At 34.2% G+C, this 17,881-nt stretch overlaps 1 protein-coding gene across 6 annotated transcripts in view; it reads left to right on the top strand.

Moving 5' to 3' along the window:
• LARP1B (La ribonucleoprotein 1B) overlaps nucleotides 1–17,881 on the top strand; it is a 126,210-nt gene that overhangs the window by 27,438 nt on the left and 80,891 nt on the right. For 3 of the 6 annotated variants that reach the window (XM_027956279.3, XM_027956280.3, XM_060401023.1), the window contains exons 9-11: nucleotides 2,960–3,134; nucleotides 7,135–7,307; nucleotides 11,992–12,357. In XM_027956279.3, coding sequence (XP_027812080.2) covers nucleotides 2,960–3,134; nucleotides 7,135–7,307; nucleotides 11,992–12,357 — 714 coding nt within the window. Of the gene's footprint in view, nucleotides 1–2,959; nucleotides 3,135–3,706; nucleotides 4,664–7,134; nucleotides 7,308–11,991; nucleotides 12,358–12,908; nucleotides 17,124–17,881 lie in introns of those variants that run through there. The other 3 variants (XM_004017256.6, XM_060401024.1, XM_012097501.5) reach the window with 2 other exon arrangements.

Here is a 17,881-nt window from a genome sequence, read left to right as displayed (position 1 = left end):
TAGGATTTGAAAGGGAAGGTCTCAAAGGGGAGGCTGAATATCTGGCAGAGTAGAACATTGCCCTCTGGTGGATGGAAAAAGGCAGCACCAGACATCAGAACTAAGATCATGGCATCTGGTCCCATCACTTCATGGCAAATAGATGGGGAGACAATGGAAACAGTGACAGACTTTATTTTGGGGGGCTCCAAAATCACTGCAGATGGTGACTGTAGCCATGAAATTAAAAGGCGCTTGCTCCTTGGAAGAAAAGTTAGGACCAACCTAGATAGCATATTGAAAAGCAGAGATATTACTTTGGCAACAATGGTCTGTCTAGTCAAAGCTATGGTTTTTCCAGTAGTCATGTATGGATGTGAGAACTGGACTATGAAGAAAGCTGAGTGCCAAAGAATTTATGCATTTGAACTGTGGTGTTGGAGAAGACTCTTGAGAGTCCCTTGGACTGTAAGGAGATCCATCCAGTCCGTCCTAAAGGAAATGAGTTCTGAATATTCATTGGAAGGACTGATGCTGAAGCTGAAACTCCAATACTTTAGCCACATGATGAGAACTGAACTGAAAACTTCAGGTATCAACAGGATCTGGGGTAAAGTTGTTTAGTCACTAAGTCAGATGCGATCCTTTATGTGACCCCATGGACTGTAGCCCGACCAGGCTCCTCTGTCCATGGGATTTCCCAGGCAGGAGTACTGGAGTAGGTTGTCATTTCCTTCTCCATCATTTATAGTTTTTAAAATTCATCCATGTTGTTGCAAGATCTGGATGCTGGGGTCCACTGCTTTGCTACCAGGGTGTCATTGCTTCCAGACGATTCAGTGGACAAAACTAGGAAAATATATTAAAAAAAAAAAATACATGTATCACTAATTCAAAACCCTTTTTGGAACTTCCCTGGCAGTCCAGTAGTTAAGACTGTGTGCTCCTAATACATGGGTCTTGAGTTCGACACCTAAGGAACTAAGATCCCATATCCTGCAAGCTGCCTGGTACAGCCAAAGATTAATAGTAATAAGATAAAATACAAGGATGAGTAAGAAAAAAGAAATAAAAGATTCTTCTTTATTTCCTTCATTCCATATTTCAGACTCTTCTCTTTCAGTGATTATCCTGAGTCTCATCAAGAGTTTGTTTTTAAAAATTTCAATACTAACTTTATTAATGTCCAATTACAGAAAATATAACTTAAGAAGTAAGCATGATGCTAATATTAAGGTATAAAAGTGTAAGATACTTAGAGTAATAAATATAATGTGTTCTCCAACTAAAACACAGTGAGTTTTTAATCTTTATGTTAACACTTTGTATGTTGAGTTTTTATACTTGTCTTTTTTCCTTGTCTCTAAAGGTGAGTCCCTTTGAATTTCAGTTAAGATTCAAATTAGTAAGACTCTAATTTTTATTTCAAAGAAATTTTCTTAAAGTTTTATTTTTCCCTTAAATTATGCCATGTTTATTTATTTTTTTGAAGTTTATTTTTGAGAACCAGCATATCCTAGGGGCTAAGAGTTGTCATGTTTAGTTCACTTCATTCTCTCAGTTATGTTCGACTCTTTGTGATCCCAGCATCAGGGTCTTTTCAAATGAGTTGGCTCTTTGCATCAGGTGGACAAAGTATTAAAATTTCAGCTTCAAAATCAGTCCTTCCAATGAACACCCAGGACTGATCTCCTTTAGGATGGACTGGTTGGATCTCCTTGCAGTCTAAGGGACTCTCCAGAGTCTTTTCCAACACCACAGTTCAAAAACATCAATTCTTTGGTGCTCAGCTTTCTTTATAGTCCAACTCTCACATCCATACGTGATGGTTTTTCCAGCGGATGACCGCTGGAAAAATCATAGCCTTGACTAGACGGACTTTGCTAACAAAGTAATGTCTCTGCTTTTTAATATGCTGTGTAGGTTGGTCATAACTTTCCTTCCAAGGAGTAAGCGTCTTTTAATTTCATGGCTGCAATCACCATCTGCAGTGATTTTGGAGCCCAGAAAAATAAAGTCAGCCACTGTTTCCACATCTATTTACCATGAAGTGATGGGACCGGATGCCATGATCTTAGTTTTCTGAATGTTGAGCTTTAAGCCAACTTGTTCACTCTCCTCTTTCACTTTCATCAAGAGGCTCTTTAGTTCTTCTTCACTATCTGTGTGGATTACAATAAACTGTGGAAATTCTGAAAGAGATGGGAATACCAGACCACCTGACCTGCCTCTTGAGAAACCTGTATGCAGGTCGGGAAGCAACAGTTCCAACTGGACATGGAACAACAGACTGGTTTCAAATAGGAAAAGGAGTACGTCAAGGCTGTATATTGTCACCGTGCTTATTTAACTTACATGCAGAGTCCATCATGAGAAACTCTGGGCTGGAGGAAGCACAAGCTGGAATCAAGATTGCCGGGAGAAATATCAATGACCTCAGATATACAGATAGGGGACAGATAATAGTTTGACCTGGTATTACCTCATACTAAGTCTGTGACCTTTATCAAGTTACCCTACTTTATTTCTTTGAGCCTCAATTTCTTGTGTATGAATCCCAGCTTAAATTTACAAGGTGTTATGAGGAATCTCTGCATATGTGTGTTTATTATTCAATAATGGTGGGATTTATTACAGTAATTAGATATATTGCCTAAATTTTACTTGGTGATATTATATTAAGGAAAACAAAAGGAAATATTAATAGGAAAGGAAAAAATTGACAATAAAATTATAGTTGAACTTAATTGAAAATACTCCTTAATTGAAACTTTTTCACAATTAGAATAATCTGCTACATGCTAAATCAGGATATTTCATACTTTGCAGGCGCAAATGATTAAAAAAATTTTTTCTGTTCATGGATATTTTTTAAAACATGATACTATATGCTGATTTCAGACTTAAATTAGAAATACAGAGTGTACAATTAAATTTTTTGAATGAAATTGCTTTAATAATTAAAAATACCTATTTATAGGCACTGAAAGATAGCACAGAAGTGGAAATTGTGGATGAGAAAATGAGAAAAAAGATAGAACCAGAAAAATGGCCGATTCCAGGCCCCCCTCCACGGAGTGTGCCACAAACAGACTTCTCTCAACTGATTGATTGCCCAGAATTCGTACCAGGGCAAGCCTTTGGTTCACATACAGGTAACAACTTTTCTTCTAGAGCAAACAGCATTGTCAGTGGGGTATTTACTCCAATTTACCTATCTTTGTAAAAGTTTATTTAGACTCAGAAAATTAAAGATTATTTAATGTTTTGATGCTTTATGTTTTATTCATAATGCCTCCCACAGAAAGCTAGGAGTTAAATAGGGATTTAGGAATTATGGGAAGCGCTCTGCTCTATTTATTCTTATTTGTATACTTTGTCATGTTTGAAGTTTTTTCCTCTTAATTTTACTAAATGGGTATAGATATATTCTGCCTGTTTTCCCCTTGTGAGATTGAAGTAGTCTAAAAGTCTTACACTCAAGAGTGGGGGTAGCCTTCCTTTAATTTTTTTTCCAATGTACTTCAACTTTGTCTTGAAATCATAAGATGACCTATATTCTAAAGCAGAATTGGGGATCTCTTATGAAGTTATTATAATTATATGTTAAAGAATTGGTGGTATTTAGAATTTCCCCAAATTGCTTTAATGTTAAGAATTTTTTCCTGGATCATTTTTAAGACATTCCCTCTTGGGAAAAAAATATGTGTGCTTAAACTTTTTTCAGTCAGGGTGATGATCTACTGATGCTCTTGGATGTCATTTCATCGGAATATGCAGAGGAATAGGTGACTCAATGAAATATCATTATAAATATTGGAACAAATCGTGCTGCAGAAATGAAAGCGACCAGACTTCTCTGCAAGACTGTCTACTTCCACTCCTTGTGGAGGAGGTTGGGCCAACACTACAATGGAGATAACACCTTTGTGATGATGATGAAAGACAGACCCGAGAACTGCTGTTGTTTTTAATAGGAGCTGCCCATTTGTTTGTAATTAGCCTGGGCTGCATGTGCAATTTATTCACGGTGGGAAAGTTAATTATCTTTCTGGAAATATTGCAAGATTCTGTCTTTTCCTTCCAGACTTCTGTACTTGTGTCCAGATCAATAAAGCAGAAATAGGCTTGAGTGGAATTTCCCGGTTTGTTAGATCGTTTGATGTTTTCAGTATAGTGTACATTGTGTAACTCACCTATTGTCATAATATTTCACATGGACTATGAGATTTATTAATGTGGACTATTAAGGATAAGAAATCTTAAGAAATGAACAAGTGTATTTTTTTTTTTACTCTTTGAAATCTATTTTTGATATACCATTATAGAGACCTGCCATCAATAAAGCACTGATGGACAGTCTCACAGATATTTTTATTGAGCATTTCTTTGATTGTTAGCCCTCTGTGCCTCTCTGCCTAGAAAGCAATTTGGGCAGGTGTTTTAAAAGTTTGAGAACTTCAAGTGACTTTTTTTAGGTTTTTTAAAAAATATATGATGTCTGATTGTATAAGTTAGATTAATTTATTGTATAAACTTGGGGTCCAAGATGATACATTTAACCTTATGAACAGGCATTAGGTCAATTGTAAAATAGAAACAGGGTAGGTAAGATAGTCAAGTTGATGATGCCTGTCCATTAATCATTTATGCATTATTAATAAAATTACAAAAATAAAATCAATGTTTGTACATTTTTGTGTTTCTTTAAATATATACTCATTTACACACACGCATGTATTGTCTGAATCAAGTCAATCTGTATAGTTACCCAAAGCTATGATTCAAGGTGGATAAAAATGTCATGAAATAGATATCATGAAATATATATGGTAATTTATCTCTGAAAAGTCATGTTGTCAATTTTCAACTAGGAAAAAAATCTTTTTTTTCTAGGTTCTCACAAATTAGAACCTATTAAGTATCTCAAAATACGTGTCTAATTTTTGTCTACGACTAAGTGGTATTAATTTTGGGGGGGGCTGCATCCCATGGCTTGTTGAGATCTTAGTTCCCCAACCAGGAATTGAATCTGTGAATGAAAGTGCAGAGTCCTAACCACTGCACAGCCAATGAGTTCCTATAAACAAGTTTAATGTCAAATAATCCGTCATACTCAAACTCATTTGATCTTGGAAGATTAGGGTTTTACTATTACTATTAAATGGGCTTCCCAGGTAAGGGCATGGCAGTCCACTCCAGTATTTTTGCCTGGAGAATCCCATGGACTGAGGAGTCTTGGCTACAGTCCATAGGGTCACGCAGAGTCAGACACAATTGAAGTGACTTAGCACACACACATTATTATTAAAATTTACACACATATAGTTTGAAGTCTTTTCTTTGTAAAAGATATAAAAAATCATATAGAACATATGTTTAGTTTATATAGTGAACACCCTTTAAAAACTGTCAAAGACTCAAGTTTTCTTAACCAAATTCTTTGATATTTTAATGTCATTTAACATATAAGCACATGTGTTGTGAATATCATGAGACAAATAACTTCATAGCAAAAACATTACTCAAGCTTAAAGAGCATTTAGAGATGATTAAATCATAAGCTTAGGTTTTTACAGGTTTTCTTCAATTTCTGTGTTAAAAATAGTAGATAACTGATTTCTCTGCCTTGTGCCAGATACTATTCTAATATATACATGAACTCTGCATACTAATTTAGTTAATTCTCCCAGTTACTAGAGTGCTGGTTCTTAATTCACTGCATGAATAGAAACAATTCATGGCACCAGTAATAGAGTTATCTGAAGTTAATGTTCTTCCCATTTTGTACAACTTTTAATGTTAATACTAACAGTCCAAATCTTTTCACTCATACTAATTTTTTGGATCAATTAATTTGTACCATTAAGTTGTAGAGCAGCAGTGTCCAGTAGAAATAGTTTGCCACACATGTAATCCTAATAATTTAAATAGTATTAAAAGCTGTAAAACATGAAATTAATTTTAATATATCCAAATGTTAGAACATTAAAAATTATGAACCAATGTTATTTTTGTGCCAAGTCTTTGAAATCTGCTGCATATTTTATAGTTATATCCTGAGCACATTTCAGGAGTAGCCACATTCCAAGTGCTCTGTACCTCCATATGGCTAGTGGCTATTGTGTTGAACAGTGCAGTTTTAGAGCCTTTTTTGTTATGAAATAATATGCTTCTTTTTAAAGCAATATAGTAATTTGGTGGTTGAATCTTGGATCTAACCATGTCCATGGAAATGATAATGAATCCATCTAATTGTAGTATGTAGTAGATGAACGTAAAATCTTGAAATACTCTTCTCAAACTCCTGGCATGTGCCCTTGCATTTTCATTTAGTAAATTAAAAGGATTGTTGGTATTCATTTATTCAACTTTCTCTATGTAATATTCTGCTTTGCAGTATATTCAAGGAATTGGCTTTGAGGAGTAAATAATGCTTAGAAGTTTACAGTATAAATTTGTTTCTGAAACACGTTTTGTCCAAAGCAAGTGCATAATGCATTATAACTTAATATTCTTTCACTTTTGAAAAAAATTTTTTATAAAGGAAATTATGATTTGTATTTTATAAAGTATATAATTACTTTCATTAAATTGTGGAGAAAGGCATTTTAAATTCCAGCAGGACTGTAAAATATTCTAACTAATATTATTGCCAGTGCAGTGCACTTTAATGATGTGATACATTATGCTTTTTACAGTTTTCAGTTTACTGGATTTAAGTAAACCTTATTAGGAAAAAGAGAAAAGGCTGCCTTAGTGTAGATTCTAATAGAACCAATGACATTTTATTTGCTTAGTAGCGTTTTTTAAGATTCCTTAATTTCATTGCAGTTTATGAACCTAAGATTTCGCAGAGAATTGACTGAAATAAATGTGTTGTCATAATAAGTAAATGACTGGCATTGATGTTCTTGATAGGTTGGAATGAATGTGTCTCTGTAGGGGTTGATAACATTTGCTGCTATTATTCATTGGCTTCATTCTACATCTTACAGAGCCCTTTGGGTTTGAATATCATTGAAAGGTTATAATTGAGATTGATTTATCATGTTTTTGTGAAGAAAAAAAAAAATCAAGCCCAAGTAAAGAAAAAATGTGCTTTATAAGTAAGTAAACCATTATTTTAACTATAGAACTAACTTAAAATTTTAGAGTCTGCCCCAAATTCTCCAAGAATTGGAAGTCCACTGACCCTAAAGAAAAATGCAGAAACAAGTAATCTTCAAGGAATGTCTAGAGGTTTATCTACCAGTTTGCCCAACTTGGATTCAGAACCTTGGATAGAAGTAAAAAAGAGACATCATCCATCCCCAGTGAAACTGAAGGTAAGTTGTTATGACCCAAGTGAAGTTTGTATTCTATATCCTGAGTGGCTTGTAAGGCCACTGTTTTTCAGTTACATATATAAAATTTGGTAAAGTTTAAAACAATGGTAAAATTTGGAACCATTGCCCTTCAGTAAAAACTTACAGGTTACTAAGTAGTTGAAAATAATTGTATCAATTTTAAAAAATTATTTTACTTATGAGTATGATTTTAACATATTCTGCTTTAATCTTTTTACTTGAAATTTGTTTGAATACATTTCAGTTTTTTTAAAGATGACAACATTTTTCTAAATTTTGAATTTATAACTGCCGCATTATATGTAACCTTCTTAATTGTAGAATTATTTTACATATAATTATTTGTAAAGAATACGTGTCTGGTTTATGTTTTGGTGATTTTACAGTAAGAAAAAAAAATAATAAATTTCTTGGGGGCACACAAGGAAGTGAGATGATGGTAGTTACGGAACAATACGAGAGTTTCTTGCAATAGAACTGCTGTATTTTTGGCTGATGGTTGGATACGTGAACTTGAAATGTGATTTAAAAAAATGGCTCTGATGTAAGCTACAAACACAAATGAGTATAAGTAAAATGGAAATCCTAGTAAGGTTGATAGGTAACATCAATGTTTATCTTGTGGTAGTCTGCTATAGTTTTACAGTATGTTAACTTTGAGAGAAAGTGGGTAAAAAGTGCACGAGATTTCTGTTTTCTTTCTTTTTGGCTGCACTGTGTGGCACGTGGAATCTTAGTTCCTCAACCATGGATCAAACCCACAACCCATGCATTGGAAGTGCTGGACTACCAGGGAAGTCCTCAAGATTTCTATTTCTTATAATTATATGTGAATGTACAATTAACCCAAAGTAAAAAAGCTTACTGAAAATAAACTTGGTAATAGTGCCATTAAAATCATTCAAATATTCAAAGTAAGCTCTAAAAGGAAGAGGTCACAAGAAACAACAGACCCAAATGTAGGAAGACTGAAGAAGGCTATCATTAATATTAAAGATTACTGTGGTAGGGCTCTTTGTTCCTAAGATTAAAGTGTGAAGAAAGAAAGCATGAAGGACTTAAGGTTGTTTCTTCATTGGAGGAATGGAAAGGATGTTGATAGTTCACCTCAGCATAGGATGTTTGGCAATGTCTGGAGACAGTTTTTGGTTGTTAGAACAAAGTGCTACTGCATCTTGTGAGTGTGAAGGCCAGGGATGCTATTCAGTGTTCTCTAGTGCACAGGACACCTCCACCTCCACCACACATCCTGAAGAATTATCAAGCCCAGCATGTCATTAATGCTGAGTTTGAAGCCCTGATCCAAGATAACTTTGTACTTACTTATTTGCCATTTTTAAAAAAATTGGAATACATTTAATTTACAATGTTGTGTTAGCTTCAAGAGCACAGCAGAGTGGTTCAGTTATATATATATATATCCTTTTTCAGATTTTTTTTCCCATTATAGGTTATTACAAGATAATGAATATAGTTTCCTGTGCTGTGCAGTAGGACCTTATTGTTTATCTATTTTATACGTGTGTGTACATGTGCTTGCTTAGTCCCATGGAATTTTACAGGCAAGAATAATGGAGTAGGTTCCCATTTCCTCCTCCATGGAGGAGATCTTTCCAACCCAGGGACTGAGCCTTTGTTTCTTGTTCCTCCTGCATTGGCAGGTGAATTCTTCACCACTGTGCCCCCTATAGTATTGTGTATGTTGATTACCAAATTCTAATTTATCCCACCCCAACCCCCACTGTCCCCTGTGGTAACCATAAGTTTTTTATGTCTGTTAGTCTTTTCTGTCTTGAAAAGATAGCTTTTGAATTAGCAATGGTGGTTACACTCAGCATACTTAAGGTTTTCTTCCTTGGGTTATTTTAAAAGCCTAAGGCAGCTTCTCAAAATAAGATTTTTAAAATTAATTTATTTTAATGGAAGGCTAATTACTTTACAACATTGTGGTGGTTTTAGCCATACATTGACATGAATCAGCCATGGGTGTGCATGTGTCCCCCCATCGCAAACCCCCTTCCAACCTCCCTCCCCATCCCATCCCATCCCTCTGGGTCATCTCAGTGCACTGGCTTCGAGTGCCCTGTTCCATGCATTGAACTTGGACTGGTCATCTATTTCACATATGGTAATATACATGTTTCAGTGCTACTCTCTCAAATAATCCCACCTTCAGCTTCTCCCACAGAGTCCAAAGTCTGTTCTTTATATCTGTGTCTCTTTTGCTGTTTTGCACATAGGGTCGTCGTTACCATCTTTCTAAATTCCATATACATGCGTTAATATACTGGTGTTTAATATATTGGTGTTTTTCTTTCTGACTTACTTCACTGTATTATAGGCTACAGTTTCATCTACCTCATTAGAACTAATTCAAATGTGTTCTTTTTAATAACTGAGTAATATTCCAGTGTGTATATGTACCACAACTTTCTTTTCCATTCGTTTGCCAGTGGACATCTAGGTTCCTTCCATGTCCTAGCTATTATAAACAGCGCTGCAATGAACATTGGGGTACACGTGTCTCTTTGAATTCTCTTTTGTGTGTGTGCCCAGCAGTGGGATTGCTGGGTCGTATGGCAGTTCTAGTTCCAGTTTTTTAAGGAATTTCCACTGTTCTCTATAGTGGCTATACTAGTTTGCATTCCCGCCAACAGTGTTAAGAGGGTTCCCTTTTCTCCATGCCCTCTCCAGCATTTATTATTGGTAGACTTTTTGATAGCAGCCATTCTGACTGGCGTGAGATGGTACCTCATTGTGGTTTTGATTTGCATTTCTCAGATAATAAGTGATGTTGAGCATCTTCTTATATGTTAGCCATCTGTATGTCTTCTTTGGAGAAATGCCTATTTAGTTCTTTGGCCCACTTTTTGATTGGGTCATTTATTTTTCTGGTATTGAGCTGCATGAGCTGCTTGTATATTTTGAGATTAATTCTTTGTCAGTTTTGTTTGCTGTTATTTTCTCCCATTCTGAAGGCTGTCTTTTTCACCTTGCTTATAGTTTCCTTTGTTGTGCAAAAGCTTTTAAGCTTAAGTAGGTCCCATTTGTTTATTTTTGTTTTTATTTCTATTACTCTGGGAGGTGGGTCATAGAGGATCTTGCTGTGATTTATGTCTGTAAGCGTTCTGCCTATTTTTTCCTCTAGGAGTTTTATAGTTTCTGGTCTTAAATTTAGATCTTTAATCCATTTTGAGTTTATTTTTGTGTATGGTGTTAGAAAGTGTAGTTTCATTCTTTTACAGGTGGTTGACCAGTTTTCCCAGCACCACTTGTTAAAGAGATTGTCTTTTCTCCATTGTATATCAAAAAGAGATTTTCTGAAGATCCTGATTAATTTCTATATTTGTCATGGTGAACCTAGATAACTTGGGAGGATCATATCCTGGAAAAAATTTGTACTATATTTCAGTTATTCCAAGATCTACATTTTTTCCTCCACATTAAAAAAACTCTTTAACCCCTACTTTTTTTGGTCTCTTCCTCATAAATTATAAAAAGTTATATATAAAATATAAATTTATATATAACTGATATCAAATAACAAAAGACTGTCTCCTTGCTTTATCATTATTAACAGTTTGGTGTTTTTCTAAGAATTTTTTTATGTTTTTGCAAATGTGAAAACTAGTATATGTAGTTTTGTTTTTAACTATATTCACAGAGTGTTAAAGCTTACTTTTTTAAAAAAGTAATAACTTCTATTTACTAGAATGTTAGCTCCATCAGGGCAGACTTGCTGTCATATTTATTGTTATAATCTCCTACCTAGAACAGTACCCAGTTCACGTGAGGACCCAGATAATTATTGACCAAATGAATGAATATAGATTCACATGAATAGGAATTCTGGAGAGAACCAACTGTCTTCTTCTAGGGATAGGTTGGTTAGCATTTACTGAAGGATAAGGATTGATCAGAGCATGGCATTGGAAGATGAGAACATTGAAAAATCTATTTCTTTGTGTTGAGAGTTTGAAAATCTAGATTAAGTTAGACTTTAGAGGATCTAGAATCTACAAATTTGGACTTTACATTTTTCACAAGGGTGGAAATTCAATAAATAATTCGGCGAGTGATAGTGAATTTAACATGAAATTTTGAGGTAAAGAGATTGAGAATAGGGAGAATCATTGAATCTGGAAGTCTGAAGACCTTATTTTTTCTGGGAATACTTATGAAGTCCAGTGGTTAGGGCTCTGCGCTTTCATTGCTGGGGGCTTGGGTTTGAACCCTGGTCTGGCAACTAGGATCCCACATGATATGCTACAAGATGACTTTGGTTGTCTAGTTCATACTCATAGACTAATTTTGAGATTGTGGACCAACAATGTCACATTTGTAGGCCTTTTCTTCCCTCATCTGTAAAATAAGTTGGTATGCTGTAATAAATGTGCTAAGGATCATTCTAATTTTAGGGGAGTTTTTAATATAATCTTTCTTTTATTCAGTTTTGTGGGTTTTTTTAGTCTTGAACTTAGTATTTAGCAATTGCTTACTATTTATTGGGCCAGAATAATACTGGCATGATTTTCTTTTAGCATTTGACTGTTAATCCAGTTATTGAACAGTCTTGATATTACTTACATTAACATTGTTACACAGCATATATTATAAAAGTGATGATAATGTTTTTATATAAAATACCAATTCCTTCCTCTAGGAACCACCATCTCTTCCTGAAGAGGCATCAAATCAACTATATCTTCCAGATGAACAAGAACAAGAAGAACTTGATTTTTTCTTTGATGAAGAGATGGAACAAATAGAAGGTCAAAAAAACACATTTACTGATTGGTCTGATAATGATTCGGATTATGAAATTGATGATCAAGATTTAAATAAGATTTTGATTGTAACTCAGACACCTCCTTACGTGAGAAAACATCCTGGAGGAGATCGAACAGGCTACCACATGTCTCAAGCAAAAATTACATCTGAACTTGCTAAAGTTATCAACGATGGTTTATATTATTATGAGCAGGATCTGTGGATGGAAGAATATGAAAACAAACACACAGCCATAAAGGTAATTGTTTATGGCCAACATCTTTCTATTGATAACTTTGTTTTGATTGCATGTTGCTGCTTAGGTTTTCCTAAACTTGAGAGAGACCTTATTTTATGAAATATTGAGTATAAATAAATTATATTTAATTTGAAAAATTCCTAGAAATATATGATATTTACAACCTGAAAAAGTTATTTTATTAAAATGACAGTGAAAAACAAAAACAAAAAATAATGACAGTGAGTAAGTGCTTTCATTACCAAAAAATATTAGCACTCCCTGATTTAAAAAATCCTACCTTTTTTTCAAGTGAAAGTAATAAGAAGGCCTTTCCTCATTAGAAGAAATAAAAACTAAAGTTATGGACTGGCTTAGTTTATATGCTGTTTACATATGTGGCTATAATCACTTCAGCTGTGTGAGCAGGGCTTCAGAAAGTAGTTACTTTCATTGCCCTTTGTGTGCTTCTTACCTTAGTCTATGGTGCATGTTCTGTGACAGTGGAACTTGTTGACAAGTAGACAAGATTACACTGACTGTTTTCCTTGTTGATCATTATTTTGTTGCAGGACCTGTTTGAATGTTTGCTCCAGTTTTTCATCTTGAATTTCACCCAACCTCCTGGTATCTACCCCAGTTACTAAGATAAAATATAAGTCTAGAGTAGTCTACTGGCTGTCTGCATTCCTTTTATGTGACTTTTAGTGGTATAGATAGGGAATTAATAGGATCTTTTTCTGCCATTAAATTGATTAGAAAATTCCCCAAAATTAAATATTTACTTTGAGGTTAGAATAATGAGGAAAATTTGTATAATATACCAAATAGGAAAGATTTTAGAAATAGAGTTTTAGAAAAGCCAGCCAACTCATGGTTTTACAGTACTGGCTGTGAAGCTTCATATCATCAAGAAGTATGCTTTCCTTCTCAGTTTTTCCTGGAATTTCCATCACTGCTTTTATCCTCTTGTCTTGCCACTGCCTTTTTGAAGATCTTGCCTCAGGATATAGTAGCTTGTCAGTAAATTGGAGCCTGAGCAATTCTCACAGTCCTACTGCTATGGGAAAGGAAGTATGTTTTTATAGTTTCTTGGTTGAAATCTTAACTTGTGTAAGAATTGTTACATTATTTGTGATACTTAGGTTCTATAAATAATATCTAACTTAAATCTTTTTGGGAACAGAAAGAGATAGAAAATAAATTTACAATAGGTTAAGATTGCCCTACCTCCGTTCCCTATTCCTTTATCCTGCATCATTCTTCACCATCTGCCGTTCTGTGTATTGTACTTTTGATCATGTAAATGTCAGATCTGTGAGGAAGGGATTTTTGTCCTGTTTTTTGTACAGCCGTATCTCCAGTTGTAGCACAGTTGTTAGAGTTCCTGATGCAAAGTAGTACTCAATTCATATTTGTTAAAATGGATATTGAATTACAGATTAAACATTATGAACTAACCAGAAGAACCGACCTCTGTGTATAATTTTAAGAGAAGATATTTTCAGAGGTCCAGATAATGAAATTTCAAGTCACCTTGAAACAAATGCTCTTGGTAGGTGACTATTTGCTTGAAAGTGTAGACAGCAGTAATTAAATTCAATTACCTCATCTGTTGGCTTAGCCAAAAAATATTGGTCCAGAGAAAAAAGTCTTGGCTATATGGTTCTTAAGCATTATGGGTCTGTTCATAATTATGTCTTACCTAATCCCTATTGTATAACTTATTCCTCTTTTCTCTAATTCTGTGCTCAGCATATACTTTCTCATTAGAATTGTACTTCTTCTGTGGGTCTGTATAGAGGGAGAGAAATCAATTATTTAATTATTTATTACTCCTGCTGTGTGTATGTGACACCATGTTAGGTACTGGGCATGAAATCAGAAGATAACAGGATTTCTACATGCCTATTCTTACATATAATTGGGACAATAGACATTAAAATAAACCACAGTAAGTACCTGAGGTGCTGTTGAATTAGGCTATAAGGGAATGACTGTGAGAAAGTCACAGTTATAGTGAGATAGAAAGTATAGGTAAGAATGAACCATGCAAATAACAGATAAACCATATCCTAGGAAAGGGGAATAACAAATGTCAAGGATATGAGATGGGAAAGAATTTGGTATATTTGAGGAACTAAAAAAAGTGTTTATAGTATTTATACAAGAGAACAGTTATAGATATATAGGCATGTATCTGATCATAGAAGGTAACATGTGGGCCTTGTTAAGTAATTTGGAATTTACCTAAAGTTCAAATGGAGTACCTTGAAGAATTTTATACAGGCAACAGCATGTGATCTAATTTTTATTTTAGAAATACCAGTTTGGTTACTAAGGCAGAGAATGGATTAGATGGGGACAAGAGTGGCAGATGAAATTCAGTTGGGAGTCTTATTAAAGTAGTCCAGGAGGTGTATGTTGGTAATTTAAGATAAATTGGTGGCAAAGGAAGTGTAGAAATTAGACAACCCAGGTCTGAATCTTGAGGAAGGACCATTTAGGAGTTGTATAGGAAACTGGTGTTGTGGAAGCTGAACACTGTCTTCATGAGGAGAGAATAATCAGATATGCTGGAAGCTGGACAGATTGAGTTTAGGTATGAATGAAAAGAATGCCAAATTGGTAGGGTTGTTTGGTGATCATTTCTGCCTTTGTGAAGGGAGTTTTGCTGAAGCCATAAGCTATGTTGAAGTGTATGTACCAAAGAGTAGGAATAAGCCTTCTGTTTCTGACATGTCCTTATTGCTAAAGACAGTTAAAATGGCCTGCTAATAAATGAGAAAATATGAACTTAAAATCCTTGCAGATCTGAAAGATAAGTTATCAGTATAAAACCACAGAGAAGTAGAGGATTAAAATCAGTTTTGCCCGGGAGAGCATTTTGAAATTTGGATAGTTTGTGAAGTTCAGCTTTTCAAACGCCACCCAAAATATAGAGTAAAAGATAAACCTGTGGCCTAGTCAGAGTCAGGGGTTCTAACAGGAGTCCCTTCCCCTATTGAATTGGTACCTGAAAACTATACCCTAGTGAAAGGGTATAACTGCTTTCTCATCTGCTTCTCTAGAGGACTACAAAGCATATTTTCTTAGTTGTGCTGAGCAAGGTATCACATGTGAGAATGAACAGAAGTAGCAAACAATAAGCCCATACCATGAAAAAATTTAGGTAGTAGAATTATTAAGCATAGTATAGAGTAACTATGCTTACTATGTTTAAAGAATATCTGCAGGGAAAAAGAAATTCTAAAGAATAACCTTTGTAGAACTTCTGGAAGTAAAAACAGTTAAAGGCTGAAATTAAAAACTCAGTTAATTAAAGGGATTAACAACAGATTAGATACAATTAAAGAATCAGTGAACTGGAAGATAGGTTACAAGAAAGTATTCAGAAATCAACAGACAAAGAGATAAAATATATGAAAGAGGGTATAGAATGGTATTCTAGAAAGTCATTGCTATTATTTGGTATATTTCAAATCTAGTTCTGTAAGTTAACATTTAATGGATTTTATTATAAATCTTTTTATTTTTGAGAAAAGTAAAAAGGAAATGGAATATAGAGTAGAAAACGTGGTCTAAGATAGGTATTTATTCAGAGTTTCAGAAGGAAAGAGAGTAAATGGGACAGAGTCAGTGTTTTAATAGGTAATACCTAGGACATTTTCTGAGCTGCAGAGAAGTACCAGAGTAGAGTAGCCAGGGAAAGAGTGGGTTACTTTAAAGAAGAGCGGCTGGACAGTTAACTGACAGCTAACTTCTCACTAGTAACATTTGAATGCAACAGACCATGGAATTATGATGTTAATATAGCAAGGGAAAATAACTACCAACACCTAATTGTATGCCTTGCAAAAATATCTTTCAAGTAAGAGAGTGCAATATAAGAGAAATTGCAAACAGCAGAACCTCATCAAAGGAATTTCCAAAATGGAAATAAAAGTGATTCCAGATGCCAAAGGTACAGAAAGGAGTATAGAGCAAAGCAAGTGATAAATATGTAAACAAACCTAAATAAATATTAACTGTATAAGATAATAATTGTGTCTTACAGATTAACATTAACACAAACTGAGAGAAAGTACTTAAAGATACTTTTGTGTCTGAAAAGATAATTGATTATTTTTCAGTTTTAAAAGTTATTATTTTTCAAGTTTGGAGGATACCCATTTAAAAATAAATGTCTTAATGGGCTACTAGTTAGAATGTAATATGGTTCAACTATTTTGGAAAGCAGTTTGGCAGTTCTCAAAATGTTAAACAGAGTTATTATATGACCCAGGAATTCTATTCCTAGGTATATACATGAGAGAAATGACAACATATGTCCACAGAAAAACTTGTACACAAATCTTCAATACAGCATTATGAAAGTGTAAAGAACTCAAATATTCTTTGTCTGATGAATGAATAAAGGTGGTATAGCCATACAATGGAACATTATTTGCCAATAGAAAAAAGTGAATTTACTGATAATGCTACATGAAAACATCATGCTAAATAAAAGAAGCCCATCACAAAGTAGTACATGTTATATGATTCTCTTCATCTGAAACCCAAAACAGAGAGAAATTAAATTGGTGGCTGCCTAGGGTGGATTTTGGGATGGGTAAAGAAAATAGTGACTACTAGTGGATACTAGGTTTATTTTTGGAGTGATAAAAATGTTGAAATATTGATTATGATGGTGGTTGCAAAATTGTATACTAAAAACAATTATACACTGGGATAGATTGTACCATATTTGGATTTCATCTTAATAAAATTATTTTTAAACAAGTAAATGGAAAGACATCCTGTGTATATGGATTGGAAGTCAGTACTACCTGAAGTGATCTACAGATTCAGTGCAATCCCTGAATGACAATTTTTGCAAGAATAGGATAACAGATAATGAAATTTATATGGAATCTCATGGGACCCTGAAGAACCAAAGACAATCTTTACAAAGAAGAAATAAAGTTGGAAATCTCCTGCTGTTGATTTCAAAATACATTTCAAAACTGCAATAATCAAAACAGTGTCACTGGCATAAAGATAGACATAGACATAGACAAATGGAATTATAGAGCCCAGAAACAAACCCTTGAGTTGACTCTATGGTGTAATGATTTTGAGCTTGAATGCCAAGACCACCGAATGGAGAAAGGACAACCTCTTCAACAAATGGTGTTGGGGAAACTGAATATTCACATGCAAAAGAATGAAGATGGACCCTTACTATATCACCATAATACCTAAAAATTTTAATAACAGATTAAAGACTAAAACCTAAAACCCAAAGTCTTTAGAAGAAAACATAGGAGTGAAGCCTTGGGGAATTTGATTTGGCAGTGATTTCTTGGATATAACACCAACAGCACATGTGAAAAAAACAAAAATGGATAAGTTAGAAGTCGTGAAAATCAAAAACTTATGTGTATTAACAGACACTAAACAGGATGAAAGGACAGTCTGCAAAACAATAAAATAATTGCTTATCATAACTGATGATGTTAATACTATTGAATGTTTAAAGAAACCCAACAACTCAACAAAATAA

The sequence above is a fragment of the Ovis aries genome, chromosome 17 (genome assembly GCF_016772045.2).
Source record: "Ovis aries strain OAR_USU_Benz2616 breed Rambouillet chromosome 17, ARS-UI_Ramb_v3.0, whole genome shotgun sequence".
In the NCBI taxonomy this organism is placed as follows: Eukaryota; Metazoa; Chordata; class Mammalia; order Artiodactyla; family Bovidae; genus Ovis; species Ovis aries.
Note: the sequence above shows the minus strand (reverse complement) of the source record. Positions and strands in the feature narration are given on the sequence as shown.